This window comes from Bubalus kerabau, chromosome 3, assembly GCF_029407905.1.
Source record: "Bubalus kerabau isolate K-KA32 ecotype Philippines breed swamp buffalo chromosome 3, PCC_UOA_SB_1v2, whole genome shotgun sequence".
In the NCBI taxonomy this organism is placed as follows: Eukaryota; Metazoa; Chordata; class Mammalia; order Artiodactyla; family Bovidae; genus Bubalus; species Bubalus kerabau.
The window spans coordinates 115,750,696-115,775,226 of record NC_073626.1 but is presented as its reverse complement, the minus strand read 5'-3'; the positions used below and the strand labels follow the sequence as shown (position 1 = coordinate 115,775,226).

Sequence of the window (24,531 nt, the reverse complement as noted above, 5' to 3'; positions counted from 1 at the left end):
CTATCATCATGCAGAATACACATATCTTTTATATACTCCCATTCTGAAATGATACATTTTGCATATTTTTATAAAGATATAATGAACCCCACAATCCAGGGACATAATTTTGGAACATAAGGAAATTACCTGGGGTCCACTCTTCCACTTCTAGTATTTACAGCAAAAATATAAAAGGTAAAATTGAGAATTTTACCATCATTATCTATGTACTTTTATGTGTCTTTCAGAAGACTTTCAGAGCAGAGAACAAATGCAGAGCTATGGTAATACTAGGAGAGATGTGACACCATAGCTCTCTCTCAGAGTTGGCTTATTACAAATGTATACTAAATATAAAAATCTTATGATAAAGGTAAAGGCCATATATAAATATACCTATAAGCATGGCTAAGGTTCACACATACATAGATAAAAACAGTCATGGTAACAGATATATTTAGCCATAAATAGATGCCTAGAATTTTCCAATGTGCTCTTTTCGCATTTGAAGCATCTAATTTAAAAATTATAAAAACAGTGATTGATTCCATTTTTTTAAAACCCAAAATATAAGGAATTTAATACCTCTTCGGGTCTTCCCAGTGCTGGAGTTCCTGTAAGCAGAATGGCTCGTTTGGCTTTCTGTACTATTGGCAATAAAATCCGGCTGCGAGTTGCACTTCTGGACTTCATGTAGTGTGATTCATCTACAATAACCACTTTGAAGTTTTGATTATTCAGTGCATCTATCAGAGTCTCCGCATCCATGGTTAAAAGGCCATAACCCAGAACTGTCACTTTGCTGGTTGATATTCTCCTAGAAAACATAATCCATGTACTTAAAAAATATTTTGGTAACCAATGTATCATAGACAATACATTTCTTAGGGAAGAAATACAGAGGAGAAAGAAGAGGAAAAATAAGAAGAGATGATACAATGCTGAAACCCAATGTCTCTTAATTTACCATCTTTAAATATGATAAATCAGAATCCGAATTTAAAACTTGGTTAAGAAAACTAAATTTTTAGTTAAATGGCCTTTGGAATATTTTGACATCCAGGTCACCACATTTTACTAGGATAATAAGAAAATTACTTTCTGGGACTATTTGCTTCAATGCATCTAGAATTCTTGTATATAAAGTAGGTAACTCGAAGATTAGTTGACTATTCAGTGAAAACTTCCCACCAACAGGATAGCGGTGTTTTTCATCTCAGGCACTACTGTGATTATAAGCAAGATGATACTTAATGTTACAGGTCTGTCCAGAGCACTGCAGGCATTTCACGTTCTGAACCCTCTCATTAAAGGCCAATAGAGTCCCTATCACTGTGACAACAAAAGTGAGGCCCTGGTCCTGGGGTGATATAATTCATATATTTATAATATTCTTTACTACACTATAATGAAATTATTCATTTATATATTTATTTCCCTTATTCTATCATAAGATGGGTAAGGACAGGGAATGTGTCTTATTCTTATTTGTATATACAGTGTTGTGCTCCCCATGAGTCTGTAAAATGAGATAATTAGAAAAATATATTCATTAACAATAAAATGTATCACTTTTGTATTTTCTATATGACCAGTGAAAAACACAGGACAGTGTCAAGTCTTCTGCAGTTCTCTAGTCTCTAACAGAAAATTCAGAACTCCTATATGCAGATGACACCACCCTTATGGCAGAAAGTGAAGAGAACTCAAAGGCCTCTTGATGAAAGTGAAAGTGGAAAGTGAAAAAGTTGGCTTAAAGCTGAACATTCAGAAAACGAAGATCATGGCATCCGGTCCCATCACTTCATGGGAAATAGATGGGGAAACAGTGGAAACAGCGTCAGACTTTATTTTTCTGGGCTCCAAAATCACTACAGATGGTGACTGCAGCCATGAAATTAAAGACGCTTAGTCCTTGGAAGGAAGGTTATGACCAACCTAGATAGCATATTCAAAAGCAGAGACATTACTTTGCCAACAAAGGTTCATCTAGTCAAGGCTATGGTTTTTCCTGTGGTCATGTATGCATGTGAGAGTTGGACTGTGAAGAAGGCTGAGCGCCGAAGAATTGATGCTTTTGAACTGTGGTGTTGGAGAAGACTCTTGAGAGTCCCTTGGACTGCAAGGAGATCCAACCAGTCCATTCTGAAGGAGATCAGCCCTGGGTGTTCTTTGGAAGGAATGATGCTAAAGCTGAAACTCCAGTACTTTGGCCACCTCATGCAAAGAGTTGACTCATTGGAAAAGACTCTGATGCTGGGAGGGACTGGGGGCAGGAGGAGAAGGGGACGACAGAGGATGAGATGGCTGGATGGCATCACTGACTCGATGGACATGAGTCTGAGTGAACTCCGGGAGTTGGTGATGGACAGGGAGCCCTGGTGTGCTGCGATTCATGGGGTCGCAAAGAGTCAGACACGACTGAGCGACTGATTTGATCTGATCTGATCTGATCTGAAAAAGCCTAATATGAGAAGGCAATGGCACCCCACTCCAGTACTCTTGCCTGGAAAATCCCATGGACAGAGGAGCCTGGTAGGCTGCAGTCCATGGGGTCGCTAAGAGTCAGGCCTGACTGAGCAACTTCACTTTCACTTTTCACTTTCATGCATTGGAGAAGGAAATGACAACCCTCTCCAGTGTTCTTGCCTGGAGAATCCCAGCCACAGAGGAGCCTAGCGGGCTGCCGTCTATGGGGTCGCACAGAGTCGGACACGACTGAAGCAACTTAGCAGTAGCAGTCTCTAACAGAAAATTCAGATCTTCTAAAGAGCCTAATATGAGTACTAATATTAGTACTAGAGTACTAATATGACAATTTTTGCTTTTTTTTTTCTGAAGGACAACTGCATTTATACCTTGGATAAATCCACTCAATATAGGGACTTATGAATTCGCTCCTGTAGTCAAATACAGGAAAAAGCTGCATGAGAAAATTTTAGGGTTAATATTACTAACTAACTTAGATACACTAAGATTTGTATAAAGCTAAGATTTATCTAAAGCTATTTAAGTACCATGTCTAGACTAGTAGACAGTCCAGGCATAACTGGTATATGACAAAAGAAAGTATATGTATTTGCAGTAAATCCATGTTGCCACTTTTTGCTATATATCTAAAGCTATTTAAGTACCTGCAAGACATTGGGTGGAGAAGGCAATGGCACCCCACTCCAGTACTCTTGCCTGGAAAATCCCATGGACGGAGGAGCCTGGTGGGCTGCAGTCCATGGGGTCGCGAAGAGTCGGACACGACTGAGCGACTTCACTTTCATTTTTCACTTTCCTGCACTGGAGAAGGAAATGGCAACCCACTCCAGTGTTCTTACCTGGAGAATCCCAGGGACAGGGGAGCCTTGTGGGCTGCCGTCTATGGGGTCGCACAGAGTCAGACACTACTGAAGCGACTCAGCAGCAGCAGGAGCAGCAAGACATTGTAAGTTTTTCTGCCCTTAGCTATCATCCTGTAGAAAAGTTACATGCTAGGGTTGAAGCACTATCTAACATATCCCAAATGTTATTCATTTAAAAATATTAGCCACCGTTTTAATTGCAAGAGTATAGTTCCAAAATAGTAATAAAAACTAGAAGACTTAAATGCTATAAATATGAGAGAGGAATATTTTAAGACTACTTCAATGTAAACTTTTAAATAAAGTATAGCTATAGAAAATGATTATAGAGGCTATAATAAATTCTACATTCTCTAAACTATTAAGTCTTAAATTTCATGCAGCTTTATTAAAAAAGAGGAAATTTTTCATAATTATTATCTACATTTTATTTTGTCTATACAAATATAGTGTCTAAATTTTCTGGGGCCCAAGAAGACATATTTTACTGAATTAGAATTCCAAGGCTGAAAGAGAAAAAGGCGGCTATCTATTTTGTCTGGTTCCTCTTCCCACATTCACAAAGGCCAACTTTATTTCTACAAATATATTTTATGTTAACAATCTTAAAGAATAAAATATAGAATAATAATACCACACACAAAAGAATCTAACAAAAATCTACATATTTATTTCTAGTAGAAACATAACTTTATTTGTGACTCAGAAATGGTAATTTTGAACTTCTAGGAACATGACAATTTGTATAATTCACCTAGAAACTCAATGTAATAAACTATTAATATTCAAATTGATTGGTTTATTCCAATGGCTGGAAAACAAAATGAGAAAAAGACAGTAACTATACTATGATTTTAGAATAAGGACTTCAAACAATCACAAAACAAATATTTTCAATACAGAAAATATTAAAACTATAAATTGAAATAGTAAAAAAGTAAAATTGCCTAACATTAATTTTGAGTTACACATAAAACTTGCATATAAACTAACAACTTAGAAGGCAAAACCTGCCATAGTTGCTGATAATAAAACCTCACAAACTTCAAGTTAATCACTGAAAAGTTGGAAAACTTATTTTTCAACTTCAAAATAGTCAATTTAAAGTGTATTTAAGGTATATACAAAGTAGGTATATTCATATGTTTTTAAAGCATGTATATTTTACATTTTAAAAAAATACCATAAAGGAACATATAACATTAAATATATGGTTGGTTTTTAGATAGGTAATTCATATTTTAAAATAGAAAATAAAATTCTTTACATTACTTTCTTATGGAGAAACAATGGAAATAGTGATAGACTTTATTTTCTGGGAATCCAAAATCACTGCAAATGGTGACTGCAGCCATGAAATTAAAAGACGTTTGACCCTTGGAAGAAAAACTATGACCAACTTAGCATATTAAAAAGTAGACACGTTACTTTGCCAACAAAGGTCTGTCTAGTCAAAACTATTGTTTTTCCAGTAGTCATGTATGGATGTGAGAGTTGGACCACAAAGAAGGCTGAGCACTGAAGCACTGATCCTTTTGAACTGTGGTGTCGGAGAAGACTCTTGAGAGTCCCTTGGACTGCAAGGAGATTCAACCAGTCAATCCTAAAGGAAATCAGTCCTGGATATTCATTGGAAGGACTGATGCTGAAGCTGAAGCTCCAGTACTTTTGCCACTTGATGCAAAGAGCCAACTCATTAGAAAAGACCCTGATGCTGGGAAAGATTGAAGGCAGGAAGAGAAGGGGATGACAGAGGATGAGTTGGTTGGATGGCATCACTGACTCAATGAACATGAGTTTGAGCAAGCTCTAGGAGATGGTGAAGGACAGGGAAGCCTGGCATGCTACAGTCCATGGGGTCACAAAGAGCTGGATGTGACTGAGCAACTGAACAACAACAACATTACTTTCTTAATTCTAAATTCTGCGATATTTCATTCCAAATACTGCTATACATTAATTATACAAAGGAGGGCTTTTTTTCTTAAAGATTAAAAAAGTTGTTTTTACCCAACATCAGTTTTATTCTGGATAACATTGATTTCTTCAGGACTCAACTCCGGGATCCACTTCTCTATTTCTTCAGTCCAAGGATACCTCAGAGATGAAGGGACCACTACTAAAACAGGCCATTCCTCCTTATAGAAGTAAGCGATGCCAATTGCCTGAACTGTCTTTCCTAGACCCATCTAAATTAGAAACAAATAAATAATGTTCAAATATTAAACATTATTAAACAAATTTATTAAGCAAATTACTAAAAGTTTTCCAAGAGCAGTTATATTACTAGTTACCATTTCAAAGTTTTAAGGCATAACATTCAAGTACAGAGTCAAAAGTTTTCAAAGTTGAAACAAGATCTGGATGAAGATAAATTTTTTCTATCTTGTATTTTTTTTTATTAGCTTTTTGTTTATTTTATTTTTTTTAAACTTTACAATATTGTATTACTTTTGCCAAATATCGAAATGAATCTGCCACAGGTATACATGTGTTCCCCATCCTGAACCCTCCTCCCTCCTCCCTCCCCATACCATCCCTCTGGGTCGTCCCAGTGCACCAGCCCCAAGCATCCAGTATCATGCATCGAACCTGGACTGGCAACTCGTTTCATACATGATATTATACATGTTTCAATGCCATTCTCCCAAATCTTCCCACCCTCTCCCTCTCCAACAGAGTCCATAAGACTGTTCTATACATCAGTGTCTCTTTTGCTGCCTCATACATAGGGTTATTGTTGCCATCTTTCTAAATTCCATATATATTATCTTGTATTTTAACAACAAATTGAGGATAAGTTAGGCAGGACATGGGAACAAGTAAAGGTAACTTAGGAATGGACACACATGCATACACACACACACAAAGCACAACCTACACATTTTATTATAGAATTAAATAATTTACATCTTAATATTCTATACCTCCTTCGAAGAATTTAAGATTTACCTAATGGTAAATTCTAGCTCTAAGAGAAAAGAACAAGCTTTTACAAAACTTACTTTTGTAAATCTGAACCAAAGAATGACTATGTACCATTAGATATATTTCCTAGTCCTTGAAGCCTTCCAATCCTTAGAGCTGAAACCCACTTAAATTAGGTTCTGGGACCAACTTAGTTCCAAGGCAGTAGAGATTTAAGATTTGAGAGATTGTTTAAATTTCTTAACAATTTAAGAGATGTAAGAATCATCACCTGGCTTGGGATCATTAGTGTTGCTTCTTTCCTGCAACAACTCTGATCACTGGCACAGTTCCAGGAACTGAGTCATAACCTTATTTTGTGTGTGTGGACCATACCACAAATCTGTGCCATAGTTGTGAGTTCCTGGTTTTGCTTCCTTTCAAGTTTTCATAACTCATTTTCTTAATCTCAGTTTCTGTAGATATAGGGCTCTCTTTTCTTCCGCAATATCTTAGGGAATAGAATGCTTTCTTTGGGACTCAGATTCTTCTACCAGGTCCTTATATTTCACTTGCTGCTAAATTTACATAGTATCAATGAGCTGCCTACCTGGACTTTGGTGCATTTCACTTAGTGTGACTAAGAGTGTTCTGTTTTGGCCTGCCAGGCATCAGCTGATGAACCAGTGTTTAAAATTTCCTAATACTATCTGCTCCTGAGGTCAAGGATGTCCTGAGGTCTTCCCAGATACTATAAAATGTAGAGGAAAACAGGCAGGACATTCTGAGATAAACAGGAGCAATATTTTTTTTTAATATATCTCCTGGAGTAATGAAAACAAAAGCAAAAATAAACAAACAAGACCTAACTAAACTTAAAAGTTTTTGCACAGCAAAGGAAACCATAAACAAGAAGAAAAGACAATTTACAGAATGGGAGAAAACAGTTGCAAACAAAATGACAGACAAGGGACTCATTTCCAACATACACAAAAACAACTCATGTTTCAATATCAAAAAGACAAACAATCCAGTCAAAAAATGAATAGAAGATCTAAACATACATGTCTCCAAGGAAGACATACAGATGGCCAACAGACATGAAAAGATGTTCAACATCACTAATATTAGAAAAATGCAAATCAAAACTGCAATTAGGTATCACCTCACACTACTCAGAATGGCCATCATGAAAAAGTCTACAACTAATAAATGCCAGAGAGGGTGTGGAGGAAAAAGGAACCCTTCTACACTATTGGTAGGAAAACAAATTGGTGTAGCCACTATGGAAAAGAGTATGGAGGTTTCTTATGAAGCTAAAAATAGAGTAACCATATAACCCAGTAATACCACTCCTGGGCACATATCTGGAGAAAACTGATTTGAAAATATACACACAGCCCAGTGTTTATAGCAGCTCTAAACCCAATTAGGAGAAGGCAATGGCACCCCACTCCAGTACTCTTGCCTGGAGAATCCCTTGGATGGAGGAGCCTGGTAGGCTGCAGTCCATGGGCTCGCTAAGAGTCGGACACGACTGAGCGACTTCACTTTCACTTTTCACTTTCATGCATTGGAGAAGGAAACGGCAACCCACTCCAGTGTTCTTGCCTGGAGAATCCCAGGGATGGAGGAGCCTGGTGGGCTGCCGTCTATGGGGTCGCACAGAGTCGGACACGACTGAAGCGACTTAGCAGCAGCAGCAAACCCAATTAAAAACCAAATCAGTCTCCTTTCCTTGGAGAGCAAAGGAAAGTCATGTCTTAATATATATCAATAAGGAGGCATTGTGATTTAAATGAAAAGTTTTCCTTGAGTTTTGTAGCTTGAGTGAGAAATTTCAGAATCTGACTAACTTGGAATCACCGAAAAGAACAAATTTCTGAATCTGCATAACTGATCAGGTATCTGAATTATCTGAAGATAATACCCTATCCTGGTTGGACAATTCACCTAAAAAATGAGATTTCAGTCTGTTTTTATCTAGTTATCTTTCATGGAAACAACCCTAAATTCATCATCTCTTTGTTAAAGATCATTTAGTTAAATGAATAATGGTGATTTCGAGAAACTAGGAAGATTTACCTATACAAAGTAAAGCAAGCAAAGCAATCAGTTGTTAATGTTCTCAAGTATTTATTTTTTAGGTATTTGCTGTTGCTTGTTCCTTTTTTGGGAACTATCAGTACAAGATAGTTTAATAGGACAAATTCAAACAAAAGATGATTCCAAATTAAAAAATAAAAGTATATTAATGTAGTCTCATGTTCCCATTAAGGAAAGAAATGATCCATAGCATAGAATAGCTGTGTTTTAGATAAAATTTATCAAAAGGAAAATAACTGTATGAAACTATTTTTATTGGAGAAATAAACTTTCAAATTATGTACTTAGGTTTCAATACTTTGCAAATAAGTTTAAATAGCCTAACATTCAGTTATAAAAGCAATAACACACTTGAAGTAACTTAAGCATAAAGAAGTAACCCCATTCAAAAGGTGGTTTAAAGCTCTTGGCTTTAACTACCATAGCATTTGTTAAACTAGAATAATACAGTGTTTCAGAACAATTAAGCCTAAATCACCTATTTGGAACAAAATCCTTGACTCAATAATAATACAGTTGTTTAGGTAACTACCTAGGAAGAATTATATAAAGAATATACTAACTTCAAGAGAACATTTTATCAATATTTTCAAAATAATCAATCACTGTTATACTGGGGAGAACAATTTTACATTTTCTAAATGTCTTTTTCCATAAAATTATTAAGATCAACTAAATAACAATGGTCCTGACATGCTAATGTCTGTTTCTTTCTTTTTTTTTTCATTATGATAGCTTTTAGATAGCAACTATATACAGAAGATGCCTGGTGATTGAAAAATTTTTGAAACAAAATTTTTGCTGATTTTCGAGTTATAAGCAGCTTGTAGCTTTTAGGGTTGAGATCTGGATTGTTTTTAGAATAGGTGGTCTATTTGTTCAAGAAGATACCCCTTTGGAGGATCCTTTTAGGTGTGTAGATTTAAAATTTTAATGAAGAACTGAATTAAAGAAATCCACATAGAAAAATGTGAGACTGAAATCCTGTGTTGTATTATCATTGCTAAGGAAGTGTATGTTTTAGCAGAACTATTTAAATATTCTTTTTAAATTCTTTAAAAATTCTTTTTAAGAACTATTTAAATTTTCTTTCCTACATAGAGGTTTAGATGATATATCTGAAAATTATTGTTTTTTCTTAGAAAAGTGAGAGTGACTGTGTATGTGTATTTATTCACGTGCTGTCTCACAGGGGACTAGGAGCAGGAAACAGACCATAGGAATATGGACATGCAGGCCTCATCTTTACTCAAGAATGAAGAGGCTACACTTGGGGAACTGTGCTCTCACACTTTCCTCATGGTCAGGCTTTTCCTCATGAATGGAAGCAAGATTTTCCTTGAAGGAATACACTAGGATCATGTGAGGCTGGAAAGGAAGCTGGGCCTTAGAGGACAGCTTGTTGTTGTTCAGTCGCTAAGTTGTATCCAACTCTTTGTGACCCATGGACTGTAGCACACCAGGCACCTCTGTCCTCCACTATCTCCTGGAGTTTGCTCAATTCATGTCCATACAGTCAGTGATGCTACCTAACAGTCTCATCCTCTGCTGCCCCCTTCTCCTTTTGCCTTCAGTCTTCCCCAGCATCAAGGTCTTTTCCAATGAGTCAGTTTTTCCCATCAGGTCAGCAGGATAGGGTGAAAAACTTCTCTCTCTAAAGACAAGACAGTGAGTTGAGGATGAACCATGTGAGTTGAACTCAAGTTGGCTTTACTCGAAAGCACAGCTCACTGAGACCCACAAGGAGGATAGCAAAAAGTGATGCCATGAGAAGGCTCTGCAGTGGACAGAATGGCTGGATCTGAGCAAATGAACTTTACAGGTCTACAAGTGAAAGTCGCTCAGTCGTGTCCAACTTTTTGCAGCCCCATAGACTATACAGTCCATGAAATTCTCCAGGCCAGAATACTGGAGTGGGTAGCCTTTCCCTTTTCCAGGGAATCTTCCCAACCCAGGTATTGAACCCAGGTCTCCCACATTGCAGGCTGATTTTTTTCACCAGCTGAGCTACAAGGGAAGTCCAAGAATACTAGAATGGTGGCCTAGCCCTTCTCCATGGGATCTTCCTGACCCAGGAATCAAACCAGGGTCTCCTGCATTGCAAGCAGATTGTTTACCAACTGAGCTATCAGGGAATACCCTTAAATGTACTTTAAGGACACCATTTCTGGTGTTAGTAGTTAATTGCAACAGCCTTAAAACTGAAATTTTATTCTAATCAAGTCTCTAGGAAAGTTTTATTAAAAGTCACAACTTTAGAAATGGGATAAAGAATCTATCAACAAATAAATCTGAGTGAAGTGTATAAGGATGTTCTTTGTACTGTTCACATCCCTGTAGAGTTGAAATACTTTTCAAATAAAAAGCTAGGAAAAAAGTTAATGCTCTAAAACCTATTATCAGTTGTGCTGGTTGGAAGAACAAGAGTACTCTCCTATTTTTTTCTTTTAATTTTTTTACTTGAAATATAATTGTTTTACAATGTTGTGTTAGATTCTGCTGTACAATAAAGTGAATCAACTATATATATATACACACACACACACACATATATATTCTCTCCCTCTGGAAGTCCCTTCCCATCCCACCTCCATCCCACCCCATCTAGGTCACCATAGAGCACCAAGCTGAGCTCCCTGTGCTATACAGCAGTTTCCCACTAGCTAGCTATTTTACGCATGGCAGTGTATGCCAATGGTACTCTCTGATTTTGTCCCACTCTCTCCCTGCCCCACCTCCCATGTCCACATTTCCATTCTCTATGTCTGTGTCACTATTTCTGGAGGGCTGTCCTATATTTTAAAAGAAGTGGTCAAGAAGAAATGATACTAACCTATTCTAGGCAGTACTAAAAGAAGAAAAACTTTTAAATTCTCTTTCGATTATTTTAAAAATTCAGCATAACATGGATACTAAAACATTAAAGGCAACACAAAAGATAATCAAAGATCAATTTCACATGTGTGCATTGGTGCAAACATTTGAAGTAGATTAAGAATACAGAATTCAGTAGACCAGTAATGGAATAAAATGACCAAGAGGACTTTAAGTTCAGGAATAAAAAATCTTTTTGGTGTAAGAAATTCACATTATAATTCTATAATTCACATAATAATGTGAATCTATAATTCATATTAATAGATCAAAGGGAAAATGTCACATGGTAATCTTTAGATGCTAAAGAGGCAACTAAAAATGTGACTTTTAATTCTTGATAAAGTTCTTTCTTTATTAACTATTAATAAAAGGAAAATCTCTTCACATTAAAAAAAGTACGTATATCAACCAAAAAGGCTGTATCATGTTTAAAGGAGAAAAAACATTCCCATTAGTATTAGAAACAGGAAAAGAAAATGAGAGCTATAAGTATTAGAACAGATGGGCAAAAAGTGTATTAGTTACAAATGATGTGACTATGTACACAGAAATCAAAAGAATTAACAGAAAAATGATTACTACTATTGGTAGTAATACCTAAGTATTATCTAAAAAATTTTGGTAAATAGCTTCTTCCAAAATACAACAAAAAAGTCTGGTCCTTTGGAAAGAATATTCAAAACAAAGCAATGAAATAGAGGAGAATGTAGGAACAGGACAAATACGTGTAGGAACTGAGGATACAATAAAGGCAGCATTTTGAAAAAAGTGGTTTATTCAATTAACGATGTTAGGAAAATTGGTAAATTAAAGAAATCTGAATATGCTCCAAATTATGCCTAATATAAACTTTATTTTCAGCTGAAGGCAATTAAGAAGCAGTAAATGCAGAAAACGCTTCCTCCTTTTCACCTAAAGGCAGGAAATAAATTCTCTTTCTGGCCACAGACTCTTATCACTCCAGGAAGGAACCAGAGGAATCTACAAACAAACCTCATTAAACTAACCCTTATCTTCCTAGTTATATTTTCACCATATACCAGCCCTAGCCCAAACCCTGTTGCCTTGTCAATTTTTCACAAATTTACTGTTTCATTATCTAAAAGGTATACCAATTTCCTGTTCTGGTCACTTCAAGTCCTCATTTTCTTGTGATGGCTCTCAAGTACATAAAAAAATTCAGCATAATTTGCATATCTTCCTGTTATCCAATCTATCTTGGTCAGTTTAGTTTTCAGACTCAGCCAGAGACCCTAAGAGAGTCAAGGAAAACTCTTCATTTCTCTGCACTAACCACTTGGAAATGTACTAAAAGTAGGTCTTTGCCTCACCCCTCACTAGAAGACAATTTCCAGAAAGATCAAATATTTATGTACTAAGAAGGAACAAAGAAAGGTAATAGAAAAATATGTGCAGAAATAAAAACAGAGTGGACATTTTAATTCACTATACCAAATCCAAAAAACATAAAGGAAAATACAGAGAGAACTACATGGAAACAAAACAACAACAAAATGTAATACAAATAACAAAAGGCCAAGTTCCTCAATTTATGAAAAGCTTCTATCAAAAGGGGAAAGAAAAAAAAAAAGACAAACAATCCAATGGAGAAAAGAACTGAATGACCAATTTATATATGTTAAGTATGCTTAACAACCATCAAAAAATGCCCAAGGTCACTCATACTTAGGGATGAAGAAACCAAAACCTTGAGAACCCATTTTTTCACCTATAGAATAAGATGAACAAAAATTAAAGATATGATAACAGTGTTGGAGAGAGTTCGAAGAAATCTGCACTTATACACTGTTGCGGATCTAAAACAGTAAAGTGACCATCCAGCAAGTCCAGTAATTTCAGTTTATCCAGGGATATGCTTGCATAGTACACAAAATCACTAAAGAAGAGATTGGTTAGAGAAATTATGGTACCTCCATATAATGAGACATTAGGTAATATTCTTATATGGAAAGACTGGAAAGCCATAGGATGCAAATACTGTACTGAAAGAAAAATAGTATGGTGAATATAATCCAGCTAGTACTGAGAAAGGAGAGAGAGAGAAGAGAAGACAGAGGGGGAAGAAAGGGAAAGAGGAAAGAAAAGAAGAAAGAAGGATAGGAACTATTGATAGCATAACCATTGGAGGGAGGGCTTGCAGGGGTAGGACTGGAAGGAAAATACTGACTTTGAGGTTGTATTGTCTTCCATGCAGTGTACTTATCCCCCTGAATAAGTATTACTTGGAGGGGGCAGTAAAGAAGAGACAGAAAAGTTCTTTTAAAAATATGCAAGAGTGGGAAGGAGTCAAGATGGCAGAACAGGAGGACATGGAATTCATCTTTCCTCTTAAGTACATCAAGAATACATCTATAAATGGAACAACTGCGGAAGGAGAAATACTCCAAAACTCATTCTAAGAGGTCACCATCACCTGGATACCAAAACCAAACAATGATATCACCAAAAAAGAAAATTACAGACCAATATTACATTTGAACACAGCCGCAAAAATCCTCAACAAAATACTAGCAAACAGAATCCAACAACACATTAAAAGGATCATATACCATGATCAAGTAGGATTTATCTCAGGAATCCAAGGATTCTTCAATATATAAAATGAATCAATGTGATATATTAACAAATTAAAGAATAAAAACAAATGATCTTCTCAATATATAGAGAAAAAGCTTTTGGCAAAATTCAATATCCATTTATGATAAAAACTGCAGAAAACAGCACAGCGGGAACCTACTTCAACATAATAAAGGCCTTATATGACAAGTCTAGAGCAAACATCATTCTCAGTAGTGAAAAAGTGAAAGCATTTACTCAAAGATCAAGAAAAAGACAAGTATTCCCACTCTTTGACACTCTTACTCAACATAATTTTGGAAGTCCTATCCACAGCAATCAGAGAAGAAGAAATAAAAGGAAAACAAACTCAAAAAGAAGTAAAACTGTCACTGTTTGCAGATGACATAATAGTATAAAAACAAAATCCTAAAGATGCCACCAAAAAACTACTAGAGCAAATCAATGAATCTGATAAAGTTGTAGGATACAAAGTTAATGTACTTCTATACACTTACAACAAAAGATCAGAAAGAAAAATTAAGGAAACAATTTACCATTGCAACAAAAAGAATAAAACTACCTAAGGAGGCAAAAGATTGTACTCAGAAAACTATGAAACACTGATGCAAGTAATCAAAGATGACACCAACAGAGAGATATATCATGTTCTTAGATGGAAAGAATCAATATTGTGAAAAATGACTATACTACCCAAAGCAATCTACAGGCTCAATGAAATCCCTATCAAATTACCAGTGACACTTTTCACAGAACTCAAACAAAAAATTGTACAATGTGTATGGAGACACAAAAGAACTTAAATAGCCAAAGCAATCTTGAGAAAGAAAAATGCAGCTGGAGGAATAAATCTTCCTGACTTCAGACTGTACTACGTAGCTATGGTAATTAAGACATTATGGTACTAGCACAAAAACACAAATATAGATTAATGGGAAAAAACGGAAAGCCCAGACATAAACCCACACACCTATGGTGACTTCATACACTCACCTATGGTGACAAAGGAGGCAAGAATATACAGTGGATAAAAAACAGTCTCTTCAATAAGTGGTGCTGGGAAAACTGAACAGCTACATGTAAAAGAATGAAACTAAAACACTCCCTAACACCATGCATAAAAATAAACTCAAAATGGATTAAAAACCTAAATGTAAGGTGAGCCAATATAAAACTCTTAGAGGAAAACTTAAAACACTCAATGACATACATCATAGCAAGATCTTTTTTGACCCACCTCCCAGAGTAATAAAAATAAAAATAAACAAATGGGACCCAATTAAAGTTAAAAGCTTTTGCTCAGCAAAGGAAACCATAAACAAAGCATAAAGACAACCCTCAGAACGGGAGAAAATGTTTGCAAACAAAGCAACAAAAGCGTTAATTTCCAAAATATACAAATCGCTCATGAGGAAGCCCAGTATAAAAAAAAAAAAAAAAATCAAAAAATGGGCAGAAGATCTAAATAGGCATCTCTCCAAAAACATACAGCTGGCCAAGGGGCACATGAAAAGATGCTTAACATCATTAATCATTAGAATGCAAAACAAAACTCCAATGGGGTATCACCTCACAGTGATCAGAATGGCCATCATGAAAAATTCTGCTAACAATAAATGCTGGAGAGGGTGTGGATAAAAGGGAATCTTCCTACACTGTTGGTGGGAATGTACTGTTTTCCACTATGGAAAACAGTATGGAGGTTCCTTTAAAAACCAAAAATAGAACTACCATAGGACCCCAGCAATCCCACCTCTGGGCTTTTATCCAGAGAAAGCTCTAATTCAAAAACATACATCCACCACAATATTCATTGCAGCACTACTTTCAATAGCCAGGACATGGAAGCAATCTAAATATCCAACAACAGATGAATGGATAAAGAAGATGTGTATACATATACAATGGAATATTACCCAACCACAAGGAGGAAGAAAATTCTGTCATTTGCAGAGACATGCATGGCCCTAGACACTGACATACACAGTGAAGTAAATCAGAAATAGAAAAACAAATATCATACATTAATACAGAAATGCAGAATCTAGAAAAGTGGTATAGATGATCTTATTCACAAAGCAGAAATAGAGACACAATGTACATTAAAAAATGTATGTATACCAAGGGAGAAGAGTAGAGAGGAATGAATTGGAAGATTGGGATTAATATATATATATAATACAATGTATAAAACAGATAACTAATAAGAACTTACTATACAGCACAGGGAACTTCACTCAGAACTCTATGGTGACTCAAATGGGCAGGAAATCAAAAAAAGAGGGGATATCTATATCTATAAACATATATACATATATACTGACACAGCAGTGTAAAGTAACCATATTCCAATTTTTTAAAAAGTAAATTAAAAAATATGCAAGAGACCATTTGAGAAGTAGCAAATTTCTGAGTATTGGTAATGTTTATGGCAACATCTGGGCATCTACTATGACTTTCTAAAAAAGTCACAGTATACTGAAGTACTGTAACTTTTAGCTGGAGTGGTAGGGTGGTGAAGGAGGGAAAGGGAAAGGGTAGAACGGGAGAGGAATGAGGAAAGGGAGAGATGTGAACTAAACACATGTATTTAAGTGTAGAATGAAAAAAGTCCTTTTCCAAAAGAAATATTGGTTAAACCCACACTCACGGAAAAACAAAGAAGCAAAATGAAGAAGTCCAGGGTGGCTTGTTTCATCCTATTTCTGCTGATGATTATTAGGTCTAGACTCAAGGTAAGTCACTTTTCCTTAATATGCTTGGATTTTCAATTTGTAACAGTGTGGTGGCTATGTATTATAATACTCATTTCAAGGGAATAAGTGGGAAAATGTATAAGGAATAATTGATGTTTCCCGGGAAAAAAACAATTTAGGTCAATAAAAAAAACAATCATGATGTTTTGAACTACAAAACAGAATGAAAAACAATTAACATAGACTATAACATTTTAGAAGAATTTCAAGTTATAGTTGTATTCTGGGAAGCAATCTGTTCATACCATATTCAAAATCTTCACCACCCCAAAATAAGCCTCTTTGGAATAAGGATTATTTTGAGCTGTATTTTTGAGAAATAGCACACACAAGAGAAGCTTTGAAGTTGAAGTAAAAGCTACCCTTTTGAAAGGAAAATCTACATTTATAAAAGAGATCTCTATTTTTAAGGTATCTCCCTCTAATATCTGGAATAGAGGGATCACTCTAAAATTACGACACTCTTAGCAATGGAGAAGGCACTGACTGAAATCCGCATAACAAATCTTACCCTTGCTAACCATGCTTTTCTTGGAAACTTCCTATAACCCTTCTTCCCCATATCTGGCCCCTGTCATATTTCCTTTGTGTTTAGCTGAAAAGGGTATTTAAGGTGGTGGCTTGAGTCATTTAAAGAATTTTACTCATTTTCTAGGTATCTCCCTTGTTATATATGTTAATAGACTGATCTTTGTTTTTTTCTTGTTAATCTGTCTTTTATGACAGGGAATCTCAACCAAGAACTGAAAAAGGTAGAAAAAAAATTATATTTCCTCTCCTACATTCATATTTAATCTTGAAATGATCACAAGATAGTAAAAATGAGATAACTTTAATGTAAAATGCTCACAAATATATGTATTATCATTCAAACAGTAGTACTCCTAAGGTAAAATATGTATTACTAAAAGATCATGACAGAATAATATAGGTTGGTAACACTAAGTAGTTCAGAAGTATATTTTTCCTATCTTTAAAAAACCTGCTTTGTAAAATCAAAATTAGGTGAGCAAACTCTAATAAGATTCTTTTCATTTTCCCCATATGTATTATAGGATTAGTGCCTTGGCAATTTCTTGAAAATAAGAGCTCAACACAACACAAAGAACACAATTACAGATGCTTAGAATAAAAAGAAAGAAAAGAAAAGGTGAAAGAGAAAAAGTGAACCAATCTTTTGTTAATGTTCTAGGTTCTTAAAATCTATTAAACTTATGAATGGCTTGTATACTAATTAAAAATTTAGACTTTGAGGCACCAAATTCCCAACCCTGACTTAAAAGAACTGGAGTTCTAAAATAAGGACCCTTAAAAAAAAAAATAAGGAGCCCTAAAGTGATTCTCATATGGATGGCTCTCAGGCTGCATTATGAGATTAATTACTCTAAAGATTAAACGTTGGAGAAAAATATCAGAGTGCTTTTGCCTAATTTTTTTTGCCATATTCTTCTCAGAAAAAAAAAAAGAGAGAGAGAGAAACCAAAATTAACACTTTCAGGACTTCCCTGGTGGGTCTAGTGGTTACAAATCCACCTGCCAATGCAGGTGACATGGTTTCAGTTCTTGATCTGGGAAGATTCCACATGCCATGGAGCAACTAAGCCCGTGGGCCACAACTGTTGAGCCCATGAGCCCTAGAGCCTGTGCTCCACAACAAAGAGAACCCACCACAAGGAGAAGCCTGCTCACCGCAACTACAGAGAAGCCCCCACTAGCCACAATTAGATAAAGCCCTCATGCAGCAACAAAGACGCAGTGCAGCCAAAATTAATAGTTTTTTTTTTTTTAAATAAACACTTGCAGGATTTTATTTTATTTTATTTTTGCAGGATTTTATTCTTGAACTTCTTAATTTCTGGGGACTCTTGTTCCTTAACTGATTTTCAACTACATTTCTGAGGGAGTATAAACACAGTACTTTCTATTTCACTATAATATACTATACAAAGTAACTTTAAGAAACACAGAATTTGGCTACTAACTTCACAATCTATTTAGATTAATCTATTAAATCTATGATAAACTAACAATTTAATAGAAAAAGATTAATTTGAGAAGTTTAATACAGGCTTTGAGAAGGAATCTAATTTGTGTATTAATTTAATTATTTTAGGTAAACAAAGTGCTATATTTAAGTCAATATAAACAAAACTTAATTGTCTTTAACAGCTAGAGGAATAAATTAACTTACATCACTAAAATTTACATTTGTAATGAACAGAGAAATAAAAGTGCATTAAAGAAAAAAAAGTATGAAAAATACAAAATTATCCATGTTCTATAATACTGCTGTGAATATGCTGATCACAAATGTAAACAATAGGGTCTTTCAAAAGTATATGAAAACAAAGACTAAGAAACAAAGGACAGACAGTGAATATCTACACTCGGCAAACTGATTATTGCCAATAATGATCACAAATCAACCCAGGTAGATATTTGATAAAAGAAAAATTACTAAGTCCTTTGCCTGGGTAGTGTAAATAATTACAGCATGGTGTTTTGTATCCTTTTTTTATGTGGCAAGACTATAATTAATTTGAAGACAACATCAGAGTAAAGAACAAAGAACCTCATATTGCAGTTCGGATAGTATATTAAAATAATATTTTCTTCAATTATATAATGGCATAGAAATCATGCTGGAAGTGAAGTAAATAAATAAGGTCACCACTTATTTCTGACAAGAAGAAAATTACTTTTGTTTTCAAATAAGAAATTAATGTAAATCAAAAGTTTCAGACATAATTTTTCCAAGGTTATTAGAAGGCCTTCAGTTGAACAAGTACTTGTATTTTATCTGTCAATTCTTGTGTTGACACATAACAATCACTTTACAACCATTAGAATGAACCTGAAATTTCAACCCAGGAATTCTTGAAGTAATTTAAGCAGTATCAGATTCACTACTCAGATTCAGAACTGAGACTCATTTAAAAATGGGTCTTTACATGTATTACAAAGGAAGTACACAGGAAGTCTTCATAAGATAAGATTTCACTCATTGGAAAAGACTGATGCTGGGAAAGATTGAGGTCAGGAGGAGAAGGGGGCGACAGAGGATGAGATGGTTGGATGGAATCACCAACTCAATGGACATGAGTTTGAGCAAACTCTGGAAGACAGTGAAGGACAGGGAAGCCTGGTGTGCTGCATTTCATGGGGTCACAGAGTCGGACATGACTTAGCAACTGAGCAACAACAACAAACAGGAAGGCTTTCTAAGATTTTTTTTTAATTTTTTTAAAGAAAAGTAAGAATAATAAGTGGTTACATAAAATAAAAAGGAAACAAGCAAAAAGAAAACAAAATGCTAAACACATCTTCTACCAGTTGCCAAAATGCCACTAATGACTGAAGGCAGAGCCCTAAGGAGTGAGGTAGATTGCCTTCAAAGGTTAAAAAATAAAGGACGATCACAAAAGCCCGAGGTTAGGCATTATTTGCTGGAAAGGAAACAAGAATGTGAATCATATAAGGCTGCAAAATCAATGTCATTCTAAGAAAAAGACATGGGATGTTACCAAAAATAAAAATTGCAGTTTAAACTGACTTAGGCAGTAAATTAAAACTCAGGACTCTTAAGGAATAAGACAGAGAAAATGATGAATGTTTTGAAAACATTAAATACTGAAAAATTAAATTTTGTATGTGGCACCCCACTCCAGTACTCTTGCCTGGAAAATCCCATGGACGGAGGAGCCTGGTGGGCTGCAATCCATGGGGTCGCTAAGAGTCGGACATGACTGAAGTGACTTAGCAGCAGCAGCAGAGAATCTTTAAAAAGATGATTTGGGGGGCTAAAAATCAACCATACCACATTAAGGCAAAATTTCCTGGGTTCCAACCAGTTTTCTCCACTACAGTAGAATCTGTATAGGTTGTTTCAGTGTTAGAGTTACAGATAGTTTCTCCTACAATGTAATGTCACATGAACCCCAGGGAAGTATTAGAGCAAGGTGAAATATTTTTGATTTCTGACATTTTTATTAGATAGGGATGCACCTTGTTTTCCCCATATAATTAAATATATTATTGGATAACTTCACTCTTCTTTCTCTTCTGTGTTCTATTAGAACTAATAACAGCTCCAAATTTCTTAAATGAATCTATGTACAGAATATGCTCAAGAGTGCACAGCCTGTCAATTATTACTTAAGGAATTCAATTTTAATCCATAAAAAGAAATGAGATATGTCAAAATTATGATAATGTCATCATATCCTAGTCACAGTCCTCATTTATTAAATATTATTCATGTCAAAATAAAAAATTGACTCTGGTTTTATAGAACCAGTTGACTAGGGAAAATGTAATATATCTGAACTTCAGAAATTTTAAGGAAATGTTATCTAAGAAAATCTTCCTAAGACACAAAGTCAAATTGGCTTTAGAATCAAAATAAATCCTACTTGCAAAGTACTAACAACTGTAACAATAAAAAATAAATAATAAAAGTTAATTTTAAAAAATTTCTTTATTTTTAATTGAAGGAAAATTGCTTTACAGTATTGTATTTGTTTCTACCAAACATCAATATGATCAGCCAAAAGTTAATTCATATGGTGAAGTTACATATGTTAAGGAAAATTAAAATACAATGAAAATGTTGGAATAAAAAAAATAATACAGGAGTTCCCTGGTGGCTCAGTGGTGAAGAATGCACCTGCCAATGCAGAAGACATAAGTTTGATCCCTGGTCCAGGAAGATCCCACGAGCTATAAAGCAACTAAGCCCATGTGCCAGAACTACTGAGCCTGTGCTGTAGAGCCCAGGAGCCCCAACTACTGAGGCCATGTTCAGCAACTACTGAAGCCCATGCACCCTAGAGCCTGTGCTCCACAACAAGAGAAGCCACCACAATGAGCAGCCAGAGCATCACAACTAGAGAGTAGCCCCCACTCGCCGCCACTAGAGAAAGCCCATGCATAGTAACAAAAACCAAGTGCAGTAAAAAACAAAGAAAAAAAAAATTTTTAAGTAATACATATTAGGAATTAATGGTAGAATTTTTAAAGTAAGATAAACTCAATTGATAAATTGATATATTATGAAATAACCTAAAATATAAGGATCCCGGGTAGCTCAGATAGTAAAGAATCTGCCTGTAATGCAGGAGACATGGGTTTGATCCCTGGGTCAGAAAGATCCCCTGGAGAAGGAAATGGCAACCCGCTCCAGTATTCTTGCCTGGAGAATTCCATGGACAGAGGAGCCTGGTGAGCTACAGTCCATGGGATCGCAAAGAGTCAGACACGACTGAGTGACTAACCTAACCTAAAATATGGACTTTAAATAAAAGTATACTGAAAAGTGATGGAATAACTGATAGTATTACTTCATCTATCTATTCTAATGTTATTTGTCATTAATACCCTCAGTACTAATACTTACAAAATATATAAAGAATCATTTCATTTTACATGTAAACTCACACAGGACAGGAAAAAGGTCTTGGAGCAGCAAAAATGAAGAGTAAGGAGACACCTAACTTAGAACTGTGTAAGAGATTTAAGTAAAGGGCCTAACTTGTCTCAGTAGCTGATAATCTTGAGGAACTAAAAGCAGGTTAAACTATGCTTAGTGGCTCAGACAGTAGATTCTGCCCACAGCATGGGAGACCCATGTTCGATGCCCAGGTCAGGAAAATCCTCTGAAGAAGGGAATGGCTACCCACTGGAGAATCCCAGGGACAGGGGAGCCTGGTGGGCTGCTGTCTATGGGGTCGCACAGAGTTGGACATGACTGAAGTGACTTAGCAGCAGCAGCAGCAGCCAGTATTCCTGCCTGGAGAATTCCATGGACAGAGAAGACTGGCAAGTTACAGTCCATGGGGGCCCAAAGAGTTGGACACGAATGACAGAGTAACAGTCTCATGCTTAGTGTACAAAGTTTAAAGAAGCAGGAATATATAGAAAAAATTTGAAAAAAAAAAACACCTCTGTCTTTCAAATGTTATGACAAAAATAAAATTGAATACCTCACTGTCCTAAAAACTTTTACTCTAGGAATATGTCATTTAAGCTTAAATACCTAAAATTTTAAAAAGCAGGAAAATAATTTTATTAAAAATATATTGAAGCAAATTCCCTGGTGGTCTGGTGGTTTAAGACTCAGCGCTTTCACTGCTGTGGCCCAAGTTCAATCTCTGGTTGGAGAACTAAGATTTCACAAGCCACATGCCATGGCCAAAAATATGCATATATGATATAATACGGGGAAGGCAATGGCACCCCATTCCAGTACTCTTGCCTGGAAAGTCTCAGGGACGGAGGAGCCTGGTGGGCTGCCGTCTATGGGGTCGCACAGAGTTGGACATGACTGACGTGACTTAGCAGTAGCATGATATAATAATTTACACTAATATGTTATTAATATATGATATATAGTTATAACATCATATATTAATAATATAATTAGTGACATATTCATAATATAAATATTTGTATATTATATAGTATGTATCAATAGATAATATTAAATATTATATTATATATTAAAATAAAATTCTATTATATTTTATATATTTTAATATGCCTTATTATATATAAATTAATATATATTTTTTCTTTTTTTGTTAATGCCCTAAGTTTATTTAATTTTCCCTGGTGGTTCAGACAGTAAAGAATCTGCCTGCAATGCAGGAGACCTGAGTTCAGTCCCTGGATGGGAAAGATCCCCTGAAGATTCCCCTGAGGAAGGGAATGGTTACCCACTCCAGTATTCTTTTCTGGAGAGTTCATGGACAGAGGAGCCTGGTGAGTACAGTCCACGGGGTTGCAAAGAGTCAGACACGACTGAGTGACTAACAATTTCTTTTACTTTATTTACAAACATATCTAGTATGCTGAGTTTAAGACAGATCTTTTTTCAAAACGACTGCACCTCTTCATACGTGTTTCATGGATTATTTTTTAAGCAGTTGGTGTCTTACTACAAAGAAAGGTGCAGCAAATCCAGATTCAAAGTACAAAAGAATCATAACTAGTAACTACCGCTTGTTCTCCACTAAAAATATTAACACTTATTTTGGCCCTCCTCATGGTAGTTTCTACAGATCACAAGCATTGTGAACCTCCCAACACAGCGCTGTCAGAAGCTCTGTGAAAGGCATAGACGCTGAAGGTGGAAGAAATGGCGGCAGCACCCCAAGCCTTCCTTTCCTCACAACCTTGTTCCCTGGTGTCTAGTTTAACTTTCTGAATCAACTTTATAGCTTGAGAGAAGGAGAATGTGATTAAAACTTGCAGAAAATGCCAGAGTGAATCATTCTATTGAAAACTTGTGGATCACTTATGAGTAAGCTTAGATAAAGGTTAAGAAAGATACACATTTCATATCACCAATACAGAACAAGAAGACGCTAAGAATAGAGAAAAGCAGTTTTTAAACTTTTAAAAAAGCAATGTAAGCCATTTTCAAATAGAACATTATTACATAGAAAATCAACATTGATCAAGTAGAAAATGTGAGGTAATTGTAGCTGAAGTAAGATAGAAACTTTGTAGCATCATACCCCAAGTCTCAACCTCAGTTCTGTGAAATAAACTCACAATCCATGGAAGGTCAATAAACTCGTCGATTTTCTTTTTCCTGTTTTAATGCTGATTTTATACTTAACTTTTCTATAAGATCCACCTTAAATCTACCTCCTTCACAAAGCATTCTGACTTCCTCAAACTGGAATTAATGTTTCCTTCCACAAAAGTACCTGGAAGTTACACTGTAAACTTAATTTCTAACATTCCCAGAATCCTACATTTTATATGTAAAACATAGAGACACATACCAAACACTCATTTCCTGATTGAAGCTTCTCTGAGAGTGGACGTGTTTTAATTTACATTCATAATAACTTGTCAAACAGAAGACCCTCAATAACAGATAGGAGTAAAAGGTAGGTTAATCAATGGCTTCCTACTTTTGCATTCCAGTCCCCTATAATGAAAAG

The 24,531-nt window shown here is 35.5% G+C and overlaps 1 protein-coding gene across 16 annotated transcripts in view; it reads right to left on the bottom strand.

The window, feature by feature from the left end:
* ZRANB3 (zinc finger RANBP2-type containing 3) overlaps positions 1 to 24,531 on the bottom strand; it is a 300,187-nt gene that overhangs the window by 135,817 nt on the left and 139,839 nt on the right. For 15 of the 16 annotated variants that reach the window (XM_055572729.1, XM_055572728.1, XM_055572727.1 and 12 more), the window contains 2 exons: positions 5,346 to 5,524; positions 568 to 799 (listed from right to left, as the gene is read on the bottom strand). In XM_055572729.1, coding sequence (XP_055428704.1) covers positions 568 to 799; positions 5,346 to 5,524 — 411 coding nt within the window. The remainder of the gene's footprint in view (positions 1 to 567; positions 800 to 5,345; positions 5,525 to 24,531) is intronic. The other variant, XM_055572741.1, reaches the window with a different exon arrangement.